This window comes from Dermacentor albipictus, chromosome 5 (assembly GCF_038994185.2).
Source record: "Dermacentor albipictus isolate Rhodes 1998 colony chromosome 5, USDA_Dalb.pri_finalv2, whole genome shotgun sequence".
Lineage (NCBI taxonomy): Eukaryota > Metazoa > Arthropoda > Arachnida > Ixodida > Ixodidae > Dermacentor > Dermacentor albipictus.
Genome location: NC_091825.1, coordinates 83,522,181 through 83,541,593, shown reverse-complemented (window position 1 = coordinate 83,541,593; position 19,413 = coordinate 83,522,181). Strand labels below are relative to the sequence as shown.

Here is a 19,413-nt window from a genome sequence, read left to right as displayed (position 1 = left end):
ACGAGGCTTCGGGCGGAGCGTGGGGTAAGAGAGGCGAAGCGCTCGGCTCGCCATCCCTAGGGACACGGTAAAACAGTCGACAATCGCTCTACCACAGCCGTGCAACAGACACTGCTCGTGCGCCGCTGTTGCAGCAGGACTTCAAAATTTTCGCGCCACTCCTGTCAAACTCTCGACAACGATTAATCGAACAGGTCTCATCGATTAGGTCGATTAAATGAAAGGTGAACATCGATGAAAATTAACCTTTTTGTGGGATACATTTAATCGGTTAATCATTAACCGACATTACTAACCTTAAGCAGACCGTGCATGCGCCTTACACCTGGGGCAGCACGGTGGTGCCGACGCGATGGCAAAAAAATCCGCCTGGAGTGTCCCTATTTTATTGGTATCGCAACGAAATGGGACGCAGGCTGGAGGGCTCTTCGTGTAGTATGGTATGAACCACAATTATACTTAACGCCTCGCACTGGAATGAGTAGGAATGAGAAAATAGAAGTTGCCTCAAAGGCGCTGAGGTGATGTGTTTGTGAGCCAGAAATTGTTCGTGGGCGCGTGCGATTATGCTCCTTATCAAAACCTGTTGCTGCATAAACAGTAAATAAAAATATTGTATGTCATTTGGGCTACTTTCATACCTTTCTGTGTGTTGTGATTTCATGGTCTTGTTTGCTCTGAACAAAAACTATGTGCCAATGTACAAAATCTCGCTGTGCTTAGAGGACCTGATCACTATCCTCTCGGTCGATAACCCCGTTTTCGTGCTTTTTGACAAACATACATATATATATATATACATATATACATATATATACATATATATATATATATATATATATATATATATATATATATATATATATATATATATATATATATATATATATATATATATATATATATATATATATATATATATATATATATATAAGTTCAGCGAAGCGGATATAATGGCGGATATAAGCGGATGAAATGGAGAGGCTGAGTGCAGCAATGAGAAGCGGATATGAAACGTGTCGTTCATGCACGAAGTTGTAATATTCAAGCCAGAAGCTTGTAAGCTATTCCGGAGATGTTTGTAACACGAAGGAGGCGCGAAGGTAGGATGTTGTTTTCCGAGCAACATGTTGACTTACGAATGAAGTTTGTTTGTGGCAGGTTGTACGCGGTCCCTTTGAGAAAAACTTGTTCATCACACGACTTCAAAAACTGTTACATTGTGGTCCCAATGTCGCCACAATGTCAGTACATCTTGGCTTAATTCGCGTCAAAATGCGAAAATCTCGCAACGTTTGAAAAACGTTTAGTTAAGACAATTGTAATCGATTTCGTGAGGTTATTTGCAGGATTTCGCTTATCCCTCACTAACATGTTCGAAGGTGCGGAAGCGACCACTGTAGATGATTCCGAAAAACGGTGTTTTATATCGCGTTTTCGTAAGGAAACCACATTACAACACACTGAAAATAAGATTTTGACTCTACCATGAAACATTTTGATTACCTCGTGTGTTAGACATACCCTTGAATAGAAAGTAGCTCAAGATAAACATAGTCATCTGGACTGGTACGAAGAAACGAGTGTTTTCTCTTCGTACAATTTCATGGTGTTTGTGTTTATTTTGGGCTACTTTCTTTTATAAGATGTAAACATTAGGTATTTTTTAGGTAGAATGTGGCTAGATAACTTAGAATATTATAAAATTCGTGGAAACGTCATTTCACTGATTCCAAGTTAACTCTACGCTCCAAGCCGATACGCTGAATTGAACAACTGATAACCTCGGGCGAGTTATCTCACATCTGTTGTTTCCCAAATAAGTATTTTGGGGCCCATTTCATTCCAACCTAATATACAAGATATCGTTAAAATATAAACAAGGTGCAAATATATCATGTAAGCTGGCGACCGTTCATCTTAAAAGCCGTAAGTGACATGGGTGACATATATATAACGGGAAGAGCTAGGATATTTTATGACATGCTACAGAAATGGTGTGATGCAAATAGGTTGATCTTATGTATGTATACAAAAACTACCTGTTTTCTGTTGCACACACTAGGAATATTAGTTGCAGTAAGCAGCAATATATTTTCGGGCGCATATACGCTGAGATTAGTTACCACTAAGCATATTTAATGAGAAAAGTTGCACTGGTGGAGTTCATGCGCAATATAATGGCATCCTGAGCGCGCCGTCTTCATCAACGGGGAGATTTGCTATGTAAGAACTCAAAATCTTTTTGTATACTCATTGATAGAGACCTCCCCTGGAGCCCTCAGAGGGCATGCATGAAAGAGCACCGGGAAGCAATTTACTAACTGGTAAGTGTTCTAGGCGGAAAAACTTGGAGTATGCCAGGACATACTATGTTGGAATTTTACAAGACACTCTGTGCTTCTTGAGATACCGTTTTTTTTCAGGACGAGGCTTCGTGCACTACAACCTGTTTAAGCTCGGGCTCTCGGGGTTTGTCTCGGCTTGCCAAGACGCGCATCAACAGTACCAACTATTGAAATCGCCAAGGACCGCCCAACAAGAACATACATTGTGGTGGAAGTGCTGAGAATGCACATTAGGCACCTTTCCCGAGTCCGTTCCCACCTTGCACCTTCACTACGCCTAGAAAGGCCGTCGACGTGATTCTGTGCTACAATGCTTCTCATTCCACGAATCTTCCATCGAACTTCACTCCGTCACTTTAGCCGTCAATTCGACCCGGAGTGCACCTCATCGTACAAGGAATCAGACAAAAATTTGATTTCTCTAATTTCTTGCTCTTGAGCAGCTTTAAGTATAGCTCCTTTAATATGATAAGTACTTACATCGACAAGGACACTTTTATACTCGGCTGCTTTCAAGAGTTCTGTCGGAACGGTCGCTTTCCAAGCGAGTTACCATGTTCGGATTCAACACGTGCTACCTGGTGACATCTACGGCTGCGAAAATGGCAGCTCTTCGCGCTGCACTTCGTCTTGTCAGCCAAGGTGAACCTAGACAATGGCCTGTATTCTGCGATTTGAAAGCGGCGCTGCAGTATTTGCTGCCGGCCCTGTGCCGTGGACCACACAAACAACTGGTGCTCGGGGTCCGAGATCTCATTCGTACCTTGCCCGAGAAAGGACGCCAGATCAGGTTTCAATAGCTTCCATGTCACTGGGGCATCACGGGTAACGAGCCTGCCGAGAACGCTGTTAGTTCATCTCTTGAGTACAGCGCAATATAATCGACATAATTGTCACAGTCAGATGGAGCTGGAATATTTGGCGGCCACGAGACACCACGCTCTCTGTGTGGAACACACTAAGTTTTCAAAGGAACCCACTGCACAGCCTGGAATCTTTACTGCGCCTTTGCATCCCACCAGAACTCCAGCGACGCCATGCTACTCTGCCTTGTCGGCTATGGTTAGGAGTAGCATTTACAAAATCTTATTGTGTGTGTACCAGTGCAAAGTGTGAACTTCTCTCTTCTTTCTCATATTTCAGACCCCTTTTCCATTGCAAGGTAGCCTAGCGGGATCAGCCTGGTTAAGTAACATTTTCTGCCATTCTCTCATGAAAGACAATCTCTCTCCCTCTTACAAAATATTTTTCCTGTTGTATTGAAATGGCTGGCAACGTTGCTTGGGAGGACTGTGGTCGTGAGGACACTTTTGTGCGGCTGTCCTCACCACACTGTACAGAGATAATCGCTCGCGACTACGCTAGCTCGAATCGACGACGGACGCATAACATACCATTATCAGAACAAATTATTTCCAACTAATGCCCTCACAGGACATCGCAGTGCAGGGACATGGATGCATTGTTGCAATTCTTGTGGGCTTAAAACCTGCACAAGCAACGTTAGCACTGAAAGACGTTAACTGTTATCCCGTGCCATGAACAGCAGGGATTGAGTTCATGTGCGCTGTTTCTCGCTTTCCATTTCCGCCTTATCTTTTTACGTCCCGCTCCGCCAACACACAGTGTATTGTTGCAAGCAGGATTTTTGTTTTGGCTAAGCTCCCTGCCTCCCCTCTTTTCTTTTTCATTCTTTCATTTCTTTCATTTCATTTCATTTTCTTTTTCTTTACCACTAAGCTTAGTAACGACCCGCCGTGGTTGCTCAGTGGCTATGGTGTTGGGCTGCTGAGCACGAGGTCGTGGGATCGAATCCCGGCCACGGCGGCCGCATTTCGATGGGGGCGAAATGCGAAAACACCCGCGTACTTAGATTTAGGTTCACGTTAAAGAACCCCAGGTGGTCGAAATTTCTGGAGTCCTCCACTACGGCGTGCCTCATAATCAGAAAGTGGTTTTGGCACGTAAAAACCCCACATTTTTTTAAAGCTTAGTAACACGAAGCGCTAGGTGTGAGAGACCATTACAGGGGCCGTCACTTGTACGTATTGCACGTTGTGGCTCGCTCGCATCGAATGAACGCTGTGTAAGTGGTATTCACTCACCACGTTTCGGGACGCATCCGGGTCGAGATAAATCCTGCTGCGAGCGTAACGAATGTTCCACAGTACGAATGCCATGGTGCTGCAGAACTGCGGTGTCATAACCTTTGGAAACAGAACATTGACTCCATTATTTTTCTTTTTCTTGGGCATATCTGGGTCCGCATTCACGAAAAATGCTCACGGTAGAAATGACCGGAAGCGAAATGAATCTAGCCAATCCTGATGACGAACATATCATTAACGAATGCGGCCGGCCGATGGTAAGGAGCACTAACGAATGAAAAACTTTGTTAATTCGGGCCCTGGTTTCCAGGAGATAAGGTGTATTTAGAGGAGTGTATAGGATGAAGTTGTAGTACTCAATTCGTGGTTACAGGTATTGTTGGAATTCACGAAAAGCTGTGCTGTGGCTCGGCTCTGATAAGGTAAACCGTAACGAAGGTCCCCGGTTTGACTTTGATCATCCGTGGTTCTGCAACGTGCAATTGCATTACAGTGTACATCAAAGTTCTTGCATTTCCCCCCTCTATCAACTATCGTCTTCTTGGCCTGAATTCACAAGGCGTTTTTTTTCGTAAGAACTGAGTGGCTCCCGGCTGAACACCATCGCTAATAATATGTGCTTCCATTACATATCATGAATGGACTCGCACCTCTTTTATTCCTGAATGAAATGTGTGTATGGAAGATGGTGACATCTTAAGTGATGCATGCCACTCCTTGTCGCTTACTCAAACAAAACATAGGAAAGACAGGAGGGTTAAAAAATTTGGAGGACGCTTAAGCTTGGCCTTTAGGAGTGGAACGCGATAGCATTCAAAGATCCCTAACTGCTTCTCACGCTTCCCGGCAACTGGAGCATATGTAACCGTAATGTTTATCGGGAAACGCTGGCCATCAACGCTATGCACGGGGGCGGACTTTCTGGTAGAAACATGGCCTCTTGAGTGGGCTGCGATGCGGCGTTAGTGAGCACCATCTGGAGGTATTGCAAGGAACCGGGCGCGCCGCTCCGTGGCCTCCAAGATATTCACGCGCCGGCGCGCGCAAATGGCGGACGCCGTGGTCGGTCTATGATTAGTAGAAACGCTGGAAAAGGGATGTCTGAGTTTTCGCTTAACAGAATTATGTTTTCTCGTATAGTCAAATTACAATCCGACGCTATCATGTCTGTCGGTTGTGTGAAAGTCGTACTTTACGATTTTTCTATGTATTTTAGCCTGAGAAGTTATATTAGTTTAGTAACTTGCTTGCGCCACATGGACGGCCCGTGTATGAGTGGTGCGAACATATGTGCGGCGAAACGACGTCCTACGCTGGACGCCGACGCAGGACGCCGACACCGGATTTTCTGCGGCACAGAGCCCTTAACGCTATCGCATTAAAAAGTTTCAGTTTTGCCCTTAATGCGAAGCGGTGACGGATAGCTGGTGAAATAGTAAGTGCTGTTAATTTTTGTACTTTTTAATGTGGTATCGGTTGGAGTAAACAATTACGGATGCACGCAAGTAATCTTTTTTCATGAAGGACAACAGTTTTGGCAGTGAGGCTTTTAATCCGAGTCGCCATTGTTTGCGTGGTGCTCCCTAGTGGTGGATAAGTAGACTTCGGTCTTTCTTCCTCCTTATTTCTATCCAACCTTACGTTGCTTGCCACTAGTATTGTTTATATTCGTTCACCATGGAGCTGGTTCATGGATGAGTAGGAGAGCATGACGTGAGAAAATGGCTTTAAAGACCGCTCAAGAGGACAAAGTGTTGCCCAGACGCAGTAGTCTGCGCTGCTGCACTGCACTGGTGGAGCGGGTGAGGGCACGATATGTATAACCATGGCAACGGATAAAGAAAACATACATATTTGCACATAAAAGGGAGACAACAATGGAGAACTAAGCAAGAGAGGGTACCAATCTTCTTTTTTTTTAGTGCTTCTAATGCCATGTGTGATGCTCGCATATGATGCTACACTCGCTGCAATAAATGCAAGAACGAAAAAAAAGAGAAAGAAAGAAAAGAATAGAAAGAGAGTAAGAATGAAATAAAGGTTGTGACTGAGTCGTAGAATCTTCGACTTCAAATCTGTGGGTCGTACTCCTGGTGGGGCACAATGGCTTACTTCTTTTTTTTACCAAATTCTGGCGATGCCTTCTGGAATTTGAGCGACAGAAATCGGCGAACATTAGCTGAGAGAGTAAAAAAAAAAATCTTGGTTCATCGCCCATCTATCGTTTCGAGATGATTGACACACACACCCATATGTTATGATGATTATGATGAAGAGCGGCACATACCGAGTGGCACATATACAGGGGTCCACGTTCGCGGAAATAAAAGAAAGAAAGCCGCAGTTTCGCCCGAAAAGTGAAGCATCGATTGCGATAGCAAATTAGTAGGTAGCTACACGAAGCAAGGACAGTAGTTTTATCGACCGTGTAAACTTGGAAACATTCGCTTACTAAGTGGATCAACAAGAATGGACTCAGCGCGCACAAGCAGACATGAACACATCAGACTCGATGATCACGCGCACTCGCTGTCAAAACGCTAGTGTCAGCAAGCGCGGCAGCAGCAGCAGCGAACGAAGTGACCTTCCCGCGGTCTATCGCGTCAACGCCAGAGCGTGAAGAACGCAGCGTTCACAAAGGTGTGAACCGTCTGCACATCCTTTTCCACACACGACGTGCGCGACCGTGCAAGTTACGCACTTGGCGGAGTCGAAGCCGCCCCTCCCCTCCCGCGCTGCCTGCCCGCTTTCCTCCATATATGGCGCGCGAGATTGAGCCGCCATCGTCCTTTCCCCTTCGCCGGAGCACAACGCCCTCGCCTCCCCCCTGCCTCCCTTTCCCCCACGGCCGTTCTCGCGACGAAGACGGCGCGTTTGCTCTCCGCTTTCTTTCTCAGCGCCCGCCGGAGTGAACCGCGACCGTCAACTTCCCTCGCGTGTTCTCGCTCGCACATACAGCATACGACGCCTGGCGAGGGGGTTATGGCCCTTGGACTTGACACGGAACAACGCGGCGACGGCGAAAATGTGGCTGTAGTGGGCATATAATCGCTATCGCAATAAAACGGTTAGGTCCAGGCATAGATATATACCGAGAAGCGCGTGAAGTATCCTGAGTGTGCTAATGTCATCAAAAGGATCGTTATGCTTCGAATTTGTTATATTTAATAATCGGTATAGTCATTGGGAAAATACGAAGTATATTAGCAAAGGCGGCCGCCCTATGACGAACAGTTGTCACAAACTAAAGACTTCGTGAATTCGACCTCAGGTAACTGTTCCATATTTTTATTTTCGCAAGAAATTCAGCCCTATACGTTCGCTTTAAAAGATGCTTCTGCTTTTCTTTTCTTTTCTTTTGTATTGCGTTTTTACATAAGACGGAATCGTCATTTGGATGTCGCAATTGAACTCGACTATAGGGAGTCGAAAGGGTAGATCGGACGCAATAAGACAGTTAACATTACGTCGCACCTCTTTCACCGCTTTCACCACATCGCAAAGTCTTGTTCAGGGACTCCTTCGACACACGCCCTCTCTTGTACACGAACACGCGCCTTACACAGTCCCTGGCACTGGGCATGCGGCTATAGGTATCTTTGCAGCGTCTCCTTACCTTGTAACTCGAGGAAGCGGCCTCGCCTGGGAAAGCGACGCCCGCGACGCCCGCGAATGTTGGCTCGCAGCTCGCCCACTATCGGAGGCTGTGCCGGGGACATAGCGGGGTGGGTCAGGCAGGGGCGGCGACCAGACCGGCCCTTCACGCGAAAGGTCACCGCTGCTTCGCAGAGCTGTGCGCTTCCGCTTTTTATTATATGGGCGGTAGCGCCGTTTCTCGCGGCTTATCCAACCAGATTATAGGAACGCATGATCCGGTAATCTCCAGGCAGAAAAAAAAAGCAAGGAAAGTAAACACTTCAGAAGTGCGACCTTTTATAAAAGAGCAAGCCAAGTTTGAAAAACTTCGTTTTATACGTGCAGTTATATAAGTCATTTCTAATGTTTGTAATTAAACCAAGAAGTCTAAAGTTATATATTATGTAATATGTCCGCCCGTCCCACGAACATTCAACTTTGTGGCCAGGTTTGGCTGGCAAAAGACACCAGGAAAACGTGCACGTAACTCTCTCGAATGCTTCAAAATATGATTGCAAACCCCGTAATTGACCTAAACACTTTAGACATTGCGCGGACACCAGCATGTGGCCCTTGTTGCCACCAAATATGAGCCAGGCGCCGCACTAGTTTCTGCCAGGACAGCACGCAAACATCCTACGGAGTTCGTGAAACACGCGTTTAGCGCTTTTCAGCGTTGGTACAAGTAATTTGGTGCTAAATCGGTAATTAACCCTCGCGCATTAAACTTTGTCCGCACATCGTTCTGAAGGTATGCTCTATTTTCAACCAAAGTGAATTAGGAGTCACGTTCAGTTCATCGAGTACCCCGATAAAACTTTCTAGACGCTTCGTGTTACGCTTAAAGATAGGAAGATAATGGGTATTTACTGAGTAGTAATTACCTTAAGACTTGGGCGGCACATAATCCCTAACAATCTCTTATTGCCAAATGTTGACTCGATGCCGCACTCACTTCAACCATGGGCACAAGAAACATTTCGCATAATGGCTGTATTGCACTTAGAAGGATTGTTTCATAAAACGCATAAATAACCGGCTCTTCAATTTCTGTCCGCACACCACCCACAACGTGTGCCTGGTTTCCTCCAAATAAAAAGTTTAACGCGTTCACGTTTTTCAGAGCAACGAGCAAGCATTCCGCGTATTCTCGTAAAACACGCTTCTAATGCTCAGGAATGCGTGTATAAGTACTTTTATACAATGATTGTAATTAACCTAGCAGATTTATAGTAGTTCTCACAAGTCACCAAGCCAAGAATACGCGCTTTTGTACCGCCTTTAACGCGGAATAAAACGAGTATTAATAACTATTTTAACCGCGCGTATGTACATACGAAGAGGAGAAGGAGCGGGGAAAGAGAAGGAAGACGCGGAATTTGTTTGTGGCCTGACGTCCTTGCCCCATCGCGTTTCCTTGCTGGCGTGGTTCTTCACACGGAGCATGACTAGAAGCCGCCATCCGTTGGTGGTGCCTGTTCTTCTGACACCGTGTTGTAGCCAGGAGAGAAGAGCGAGACGGCCAGACAAGAAGTCAAGTAACCACGCGTTTCAATAGTGTCTCCCCGGTGTGTTCTATCTCAAGAAGAAGAAAATCGCGAGCTGCCAGATCACCGAGTGCACGTGCCGTCACGAGGAACTGTTTCGCCCAGCTTTCACTAAATGGGGGCACCTACAACACCTACTTAAAGCGGTATAGATTCACATGGTGCGACTGGGGCGAAAAAAAATCGTTCTGCCACGCACGTCGCAGAGTGATTTTCGCTGACAGCTTTCACATCCGTTTGCGGCAGCGCGACTTTTGTCGCAGCATGCATTTATAAGCAGCCAGCACAATTTGTAGCGATGAAGAGGTTGACGACGGTGGTGATCAAGTGGGTACGTGCCTTATGTTGAGGCGGCGTCTGCTCCTGACCTGGATAGCGTGCAACTTCTCCTTTTAAACAAATTGTGTAAGCGGAAGAAAACAAAAATATTTATGACACTGTGTTACACACCGTTGCTTCTGCTGAATGTTCTTTGCCATATTCTGGTGCAGTGCACATTTTATGCTTATTGAAAAGCTTCTTAAATTTCTTCTCTCTATGCATTAGCTTTTTGTGTTGCCATGCACTTTTCGCAGCTATTGCAGCAGATGCCAACTTTAAGTTCTTCAAATTTTTCGCAAGGCACAGTTAACGTGAATACAGTACATTGCGGGCAGTCAACAAGTCAATTGCATAAAACAATAGACATGGTTGCCGCCCATTAAAATGATTTCTCAGTGAAGAGAGAGATGCATTAGACCTATAGGAAGGTGCGTCCTCAGGGTGGTGCACTATGATGTACCTTTTACATGGTTGTTAGTGAGCTTTGCTCGCTCTCAACAGCGATAAGTAGACCTAGTATTATTAATAGCTATCGTTCTAAAATTGCAACTCGAGTGGTCTTGTGACTGAATTTCGTATATTTGCTTAGGACCAAGTTGTAATATACGTAATGTTTTCAGACACTCTAGTAATGTTACTTTTCCCCAAGCAACAGCGATATCTAATGAACATGCACAGCTTTGAGAACGCTGTTCTTTTTTTCTTTGTAGATTAAAGAAGCGCACTATTGCCTCTTGAACGTGACACTCTATAGCCGCCTAAGCTTATGTTTGGTCAAGGTTGTTCAAAGTCTGTTTTGCACTTGTCAACTGAAAGAAAGCATCGTTTTTCGTGGAATGCCTCGGCTTTTCGCCGGAGAACATCATATATTGCAACATATCGTTCAGGAAACTCGCAATGTTGCTTGATGCTTTATTTATTTATTTATGCTGTCTACCAGTTACGGCGTATTTTTTCGAAGCAGTTACACGTGCAACCTTGACGGGCAGGGCCAAGTGCCTGTTGAAGCTCGGATACGCAGATTATTTCGCACTTTTCAGTGTTAGTATGAAAACTGCTTACAAGGCTTGCACGGTGCACCGCGTCTGAACAGGTGACTGGAATAGCGTTACTGCATGAGCAGTCCGCCTTTTAAAACCTGTCGGGTGAAAAGCTTGAGCCATCTGCTCTGTTTTTTGCACTATTTCTTCACCACCGCGTGTATTCAGGTGTTCGAGTAATCTTCGTAGCACAAACACTTGCTCGCCTCTTTTTAAGCGAAAACGATTTGTTATGCCCAGTTCAGCACGGTTTTCGATCTGGCCTTTCGACAGTGACACAGTTAATCTAAACTTTACATGACTTTTGTAAAGCTATAGATGAATGCCAACAGATAGATGTTGTATGTATAGACTTTACGAAGGCATTTGATAAAGTTGCACATCATAATCAAAAATAACGTACAGCGCAAAGGACAAGGACAGCGAAAGACGACATACACAGCGCTGACTTCCAACAAGATTTTATTGCGTCGCCACATTGTGTGTATATATACAAGAAGAGGCATGCGCAGAAATTGTGCGACAGTCACAGGGGGTGTCCTAACAGCAAGTCATTGAACTGTTAGGACACCCCCTGTGACTGTCGTACATTTTCTGCGCATGCCTCTTCTTGTATATATACACACAATGTGGCGACGCAATAAAATCTTGTTGGAAGTCAGCGCTGTGTATGTCGTCTTTCGCTGTCCTTGTCCTTTGCGCTGTACGTTATTTTTGATCATGAATTACCAACTAGCCCAAGCAACCACCCTAGTGCACATCATAAACTGCTTTCCAAATTGAGAAGCCTAGGAATTAGTGAAAATATAGTATTGTGGATTCAGGCATACTTAAGAAACCTTTATCGAAGGGTCAGAATCGGGAAAAGCGAATCGGGGAAGTGTGAAGTTGTGTCTGGAGTGCCGCAAGGGTCTGTTTTAGGTCCGCTATTGTTTTTATTGTATATTATTGATATTCCTTCTAATGTTCTTTTAATGTATAATAATGATATTCCTTCTAAGGTAAAAACTAAACTATTTGCCGATGATTGCTTAATTTACACGCGTGTAACCTGCGCGGAAGATCAGATTAAACTAAACAGCTGCCTGCAATCATTAAACTCGTGGTGCCAAAGTTGGGGCATGGTAATTAATTTTAAAAAATCTAGATACACTCACGTAAGTAAAAACAGAACTTTATCAGATTTGAATATAATATAGGAGAAAATTCCTTGGTCGAGGTACAGAGTTTCCGATATTTAGGGGTGACAGTGACACATAATCTAGACTGGCGTATTCACATTGAGAATATCTGTTCGAAGGCTTACCAAAAGCTCTGCTTCCTTAGGAGAAAGCTTCCAGATGCGACTAAAGAAATTAAATTGGTCGCCTACAAAACGTTTATAGGACCAGTTCTGGAATATGCGAATGCTGTGTGGAGCCCTCACCAAAAATGCTTAAAAAAGAAGGTGGAAAAGATTCAGCGGATTTCAGCACGCTTTATATGCTCCAAGCATCGCCGTACTGACTCGGTTACATAGATGATACAGCAGTGTGAATTAGAAACGCTGGAAATGAGAAGAAAAAATAATCGACTCAAACTTTTTTTCCAGATAATGCAAGGGGCATTAAAAATAAATGAAGAACATTATGTGAAAGCGCCTCTAAAACGTGGTTCACGAAAAAACCACAGCAGGGTACTACAATCTATTAACACACGTACGGATGTATATCGGTATTCCTTTTTTCCTGATGTAACTTAACTATGGAGCCAACTGCCAAGTGACGTTGTGGAGAGTGTGAACGTGCAACAATTTGAGCTGGGTGTCGATATGTTTTTGAGAAATGGTGTACAAATTTTGAATTCTGATTCGTGATTGCTCATTGAAGTGTTTATGAAATGTATATGTTCTTCTTCCCTCCCTGTAACGACCCTCACTGGAGGGTTAACAGTATGACCAAATAAATAAATAAATAAAATGAATAAACAAATAAATAATCCAGAAAGAGGTCTCACGCTATATGTCGCCTCTAATTCAGCTGGGGGATCTTTTTTTTCCCCGGGTTACTTTTCTAGACCCATTTGAAATGCATAGGGTGATATTCAGAACGCTGATTGCAGCCCAGCGACAACTAATCTGCTAATCGCGCTCTTGTGGCATATACTCTATAGCTCCGTCTATATGTCGATGCAATTTCGTTTTATTCCTCTGGCTCAATTTTTTTTCCTCGGAGGCTTTTGTTCAGCTACAATGTGGCGAAACAGCATTACAAAGGCAAAAGATTCGTCCGTCGTTGAGTTGATGGGAAAGGGCTCGTTGATCGTGTTAAAACTCATAAACTCGAATGTGCGGCTTTGATGCGCATTCGCACCCTGACACGTAAGGAAAGATGACACTGTCAGATTCTACAAAAATCAGCCGCCCAAACGGCTGTATAGAGTGACATCGAAGCATTAAACCCAGCAGTGCGCGCCATCTTTTTTTTCAATTTTCTGCGCATGGTAAAGTGTTTTATTTGATGTTCAGAATTATAAACATTATGTTCCAACTTAAGTCATGAAAGCGAATCAGTAGTTATACTGCAATAATTAGCACTTAATTACGTAGTTATAAAATAGAACTAATAGTTCTATATTTATGAGTGATAGCTGGTTACTAACATACCATGCTAAGTTCTCTTGGGTTTACGCACCATTAATGTCGTGCATACAAAATGAAATGTCATAAAAATTGCGATTCAACAATGACAACCAATGGGAACTGTGATGAAGAAGCCAATAGCTATAACGAATCATAACGAACTGGTACAATGGTAGTTTTGATTCGTGCACGTCGTCATTGGTGTAATTCACACTGTAATTAAATGAGCATTTAAATGTACCCTTGCGAAGTGATAACGCCGAGTCTAATTTTCATACGGAATTGCGTCATGAAAACCAAATGACAAGTAATTCAAACAGTGACTCATTTATGATATCTAGGAGTGGTAGCACTGAGTTACCAGGGACCACGAATAACTTTGTTTAATATGACACTGGCAGTATTTATTCATATACGGCGTCATTTATACCACTCCAAAAGTATTTAAATTACTATTTCTTTGGTTACCCCTGCTGAGCGATCACGCCCGGTTTTGAGTGATAACTAGCGATATGCTCATTATGGTGTTCTCGTATCTTATGCTATTTGAGCGTACTGGATATCAAATGAAGAGTCGTACAAACGATGATTCAATTATATTGACTAGGAGATGGTAGGACCGAGTTACTAGGGATCATAAATCACTTTGTTTAGTACGACAGTGGTAACCTTGATTCATGTAAGTGGTCATTGGTATAAATCAAAAAGTGATTGCATGAGTATTTTTGTTACCATTGTTAACTGATGATGACGAGTCATTAGTCATCACTAGTGATACGCTCCATTCAATGTGCTCGTTATTTTAAGCAGCGTAGCGTTACGGATATGAAATGAAAAGTAATCAAAATGGTAATTCAAGTATTACAACTAAGAGATGGTAAGGTTGAGTCACTGCTGATAGCGAATCACTCTTTTTTGTATGACAGTGGTAGTATTCATGTATTAATTGCCATTTCTCTGAATCAGTCTCACTAAACTCATTTTTTTCGTTAATATATAGCAAACAGGGTCGAAACAGTGGTAATCACTAGTGACTATATTCACTTCAGTGCTCTCAATTTAACTCCTAACATTTTCACAGCATTTTGCTTGCCTCAATTCGTTGTTTCTTGAAAGGCGTTCTGCGTGGATTAAAGCCACTTGCACTGGAAGTAATTCGGCTGGCGTTTGGATTAATTCGGGTGGGAAAACCTGGAGTTTGCATAAGCGGAACCATGTGCCACTGCAAACTCGCCCCCACTAGTGCAATTGTTTATGCTTCGCAGAATTGAGTCAAAGGTATGGTTGCCAGCAAAGGTCCACCATTTCGTTTCAGGCGTGGTGGTGAAAGCACCCCTAATAATAACACCTAGATGTTTATTTGGGTGCTCGTAGTGACCTGTAAACTCAAACGTCTGTATGTGTTGCCCATATAGGTCTAGCGAAGCTACAGCAATACGTTTTTCTTGTGTGCCCGTTTTATTATTCCACGCTGAATGCAATGTCGCTTGCACAAGGAATTATATTATTCCCCATTGGAGAGTTTCCGAATTGGCATTAGCGGTCGCTCTTTGCGTCATGCGCTTGCAGCGAATTCACGAGCCAAAGCGGAAGCTTCAACACAAAGTATTATAAAGCACAGGAAACTAATTACTCTTTCAATACGATATGTGTTTCACCAATAATAAGTCTGAGTGCCCATATACTCTCCTTATATATTACAGTGAACAGTAAGGGATTCGTTTCGTTCTAAGGTGGAATGGTGTGGCCGACCTAGAAACGAGACGGGCCTCCACCTAGCAACGAGATTTGTATGTGTCTGGCCTGATGGCCTTCACGTTGGGCTACCGACCTAAGGAATAACAATGATATCTAGCTTAACCCTTGTTTTTTACATGAAATGAGTGAAAGCGAGAGTCTGCGACATCGTCCATTGCTTTTCATGGCTGCATGTGAACGAAGACTGGGGTCGAACGTGGTACAAGGCGCGAGCCGTCGCTTCGGTGGATGCCGCCACGTTCGTTGACGCAAAGGTTCTGCGTCGTGTTTAGATCGGAGCGCTATTTCCATGAAACAGCATCGCCGACACAAGCGCTAAACACTCTTTGCGTCTCGCACAGGCGTAGCGGCGCTGACGCTATTTCTTTGAGGCCGCAAAACGTTCGGGGTACCTATTCGAAAACTGTCTATTACCTCGTTATCAATCCATCCTGATAGATAGATAGATAGATAGAGAGAAAAAAAGGTAGAAAGACAATGCAGGGAGGTCAGCCAGACGCGCGTCCAGTTTGCTACCCTACACGGAGAAAAGGGAGTTAAGGGATAAAAGGAGTAAAAAGGAGAAGACTGAGGATGTCGTTCAATCCGGAGGCGCACATCGAGGTCGTCCAGACTCGTCCTTTTGTCATCTTGTGTTCCGTAAATTTTGCGCTGCCCCCCCCCCCCCCCCTTCACACCATGATCCAACTAACCCAAGCCACTAGCAAACTACGCAGTTACAGGCTACGTGCTTTAAACTGCGAAGATATCTCCGTGGAACCCTCGGTTCCTACACCATTTTCGCTTCCTGATGTTTACGTCGTAAGAGCTCTCATCTTGCTACTATATGGCAGGAGGTACCTGTTCGTTAATCTTGCTCGCCTATAGTTCTTAATTTTTTTTCTTGCTCGTTACCTTGATCGGTGCGTTTTCACGTTGTTAGCATTTGTGCCAAGCGTATTTCTGGTATGCACGAATGCGTAAGTGGTGAGGTTTCTGTGGCATCGGTGATACATTTTGGCGCGCGATTACTTCGGCAATGTCGCGGACCATACTGAGTGGCAGGAAGTCCGACTCATATCGGCGAAGTGGAGTTCCGCTGCGACCAACTAGGAATTTCTCGAAGTTCCAGCGAATATCACTGCTGTCCTGGGTTGCGTAGAAGGGCATCTCCTTCGGCTGAAACCCAGAGACCGGTGACGGGCAGCGACTCTGCGTAAATACGGACAGATGAAAATGAACATTTTAAAGGGTCTTCCTTGCTTGTTTTTTTGCTTTATCTTGCGTGCAGGTTTCTTCGTTGAAGTCGTTGAACATGATATTGCGATTACAACGTGCCGAATTTGTTAGCACAAATGAGACTTCTCTTTGTGCCATCGTCGATGCTTGGAAAAATACACACACAAAAAAAATTGTCGGGATACTTTATCAGTAACTTTCCGTGATCGACAACGGTGTGGAGACGGATCCACATCTGCATGTACACGGCGCTGACTGACCAACTTAATCTCTATTTGACGGTGAGTCTTTTGTAGAATGACGACGAGGCTTTCTTATAACCCGTTACAGTGATGCGTAAACATATACAATCTATTTTCCAGAAATACACGCTGTAAGGCTGATAAGGCCACCAGTCTTGAAAAAACGATGCTTGTAAGGATTTTTTTTGAGGGCATAGAACTAGGGTAATTTATTGCTAGTAGGAAGGACAAGTACAAGTTAACTAACGCGTTACGCTATTTGTGCGTCTACAACATATTTCCATTTAGGGTAAAGACAGAAAGTATGCTCTAATTGTACGTGAAAGAAAGAAAGAAAGAATGGAGAAAAAAAAAACGCCGTATTACAGATACCACGTGTTGCTGCGGCCACTGTCTCACACTAGTAAATATGAATTTAAGTATTTATTCGGACTTATTTTTGGTCTAATATGGACTAATTCTTGCAGGCCTACCTTTATAAGAGCAAATTACACCACACGTGAATATTAGCCACTAGTACAATAAACATTTGACGAAAATCATGGAGTTGCCTTTTATTTATTGACTCTAGGGGTCATATTGCAACGGCTAGAAACTTCTCCCCTAGCACCAGTTTCGAAAAATGCCTACACCACATATTCCATGAATTCCATTGTTGTTGTAATTAAAATATTTTATTTTGTTTCGCACTCTTCCATTGTGCAGAATCTTTTAACTGGTACTTAGTTGGTTGATTCGTGAGGTTTAGCATCCCAAAGCATCAAAGCATCCCAAAGCATCAGGTTCGCCGTAGAGGAGGGTTAAGAAGCTGCAGCTGAACAAAAGAAAGATTACAGTAACAACAAAGCCCAACTCAGGGGATGCAAATGCACTAGCCCAGTTCGCCAGAAAAATCACATAAAACAGATTAAAACGCGAAGACATTTTACATTTGTGTATGAAAGACAACTCGCAAAATGGGTCACACATAACAATGTAAAGACAGCTCACACGAATACAATAAGCACAAAATCGCAACAGGAGCTCTGAAATAATTTTTGATCACTCGGGGTTCTTTATTGTGCGCCAACATGAAGCGTACGAGCGTTTTTGCATTCTGCGCGCCACCCATTGCAATGTGGCAGTCGCAGTCGAGAATCGACCCCGCGACCTAGTGTTCAGCAGCAGAACGCCTCATAGCTATTGAACCACGCTCGAAAGTTATTGCCTTAGTATTCAGTCGTTACGCGCTGCTCGCCTCAAGAAGAGAGTACCTTCTCGCCGAACAAACCATTCATCTTGTTTAAACTTAACTGTCAAACTTGTGGTGGATAACAATCGTATTGCCGATTGTGGCGCCAATTCTCATGTCCGCAGCCACTTTGTCCTTGCTTACTAAATTTTAAATCTTTTTTTTTGTTGTTGTCTAATCCCCTCATATTTAACAGTGCGGCAACGGTCCCAAAAACACGCGACATAAGATAACCCAGTTGCGCGTCTCCTCGCTAAGAACGATCCTTTATTGTGTGCCAGTATGCGCCTATATACAGTCAACGTTTTCAAGCATAACCCGCCGCGGTTGCTCAGTGGCTATGGTGTTAGGCTGCTGAGCACGAGGTCGCGGGATCGAATCCCGGCCACGGCGGCCGCATTTCGATGGGGGCGAAATGCGAAAACACCCGTGTACTTAGATTTAGGTGCACGTTAAAGAACCCCAGGTGGTCAAAATTTCCGGAGTCCCCCACTACGGCGTGCCTCATAATCAGAAAGTGGTTTTGGCACGTAAAACCCCATATATTAAATTATTTTCACGCATGCACTCACCGCGATAGCTTAGTGGCTATAGGCGTTGAAATCGAGGTCGCACCTTGGATCCCGGCCGCAGGGGTCGCTTTTCGATGGGGGCGATATGCGGAACGCATTCGTGCACTTATCCTTAGGCGCACCTTAACGAATCCCATGTAGTCAAAATTAATCCGCAATAATCTTACGTAAGCACGAGAGTTTAATATTTTTTTCATTTGTTTTTTTTTTCATACGTGGCATTTCTTTCCCGCGCATTATACACGACTGGAAGAGCCTGCCGCACGATTTTTTCACGCGTTTCGCGTTTTTTTCTACTGCTTTTCAAACTTCCTCCTATACATAGTAGGTGATCTTTCAGATGTGACTGTAGTGCATGATTATTTGACATTGTCTAGATTTCTTTTCTTTTCTGTGTGTGCGTGTGTGTGTGTTTGTGATTTTCCTGTTTTTGTGAGTGGCTGCTGAGCAGAAAAGTTATTGACGCACTTGGCTTTGTATGCTTTCCTCATATGTCAATAGAAATCAGTTAAATTCGTCCCCTACGGTCTCCCTAAAGTAAAGTCGTAGGGACGCCGTAGACACTTAAATAAATAAATAAATAAATAAATAAATAAATAAATAAATAAATAAATAAATAAATAAATAAATAAATAAATAAATAAATAAATAAATAAATAATCAACTTGAAATAAGGAGTCATCTATTGTTAGTTGCGGGGAAACACTTGTGACCCGAATACGTCGCCTATGCTTGCCTTCAGGAATGTGAATAGCGGATGTTCTGTGATTAC

General features: G+C 43.7%; 1 protein-coding gene across 6 annotated transcripts in view; it reads right to left on the bottom strand.

The window, feature by feature from the left end:
- LOC135905795 (lipase 3-like) overlaps nucleotides 1–19,413 on the bottom strand; it is a 54,250-nt gene that overhangs the window by 27,480 nt on the left and 7,357 nt on the right. For 3 of the 6 annotated variants that reach the window (XM_070538490.1, XM_070538491.1, XM_070538494.1), the window contains exons 1-2: nucleotides 8,073–8,246; nucleotides 4,454–4,555 (exon numbers count right to left, since the gene is read on the bottom strand). The exons of 1 other annotated variant lie outside the window; for it this stretch is intronic. In XM_070538490.1, coding sequence (XP_070394591.1) covers nucleotides 4,454–4,552 — 99 coding nt within the window. In that variant the 5' untranslated portion in view covers nucleotides 4,553–4,555; nucleotides 8,073–8,246. Of the gene's footprint in view, nucleotides 1–4,453; nucleotides 4,556–8,072; nucleotides 8,247–19,413 lie in introns of those variants that run through there. 2 more of the 6 variants (XM_070538492.1, XM_070538495.1) reach the window with 2 other exon arrangements.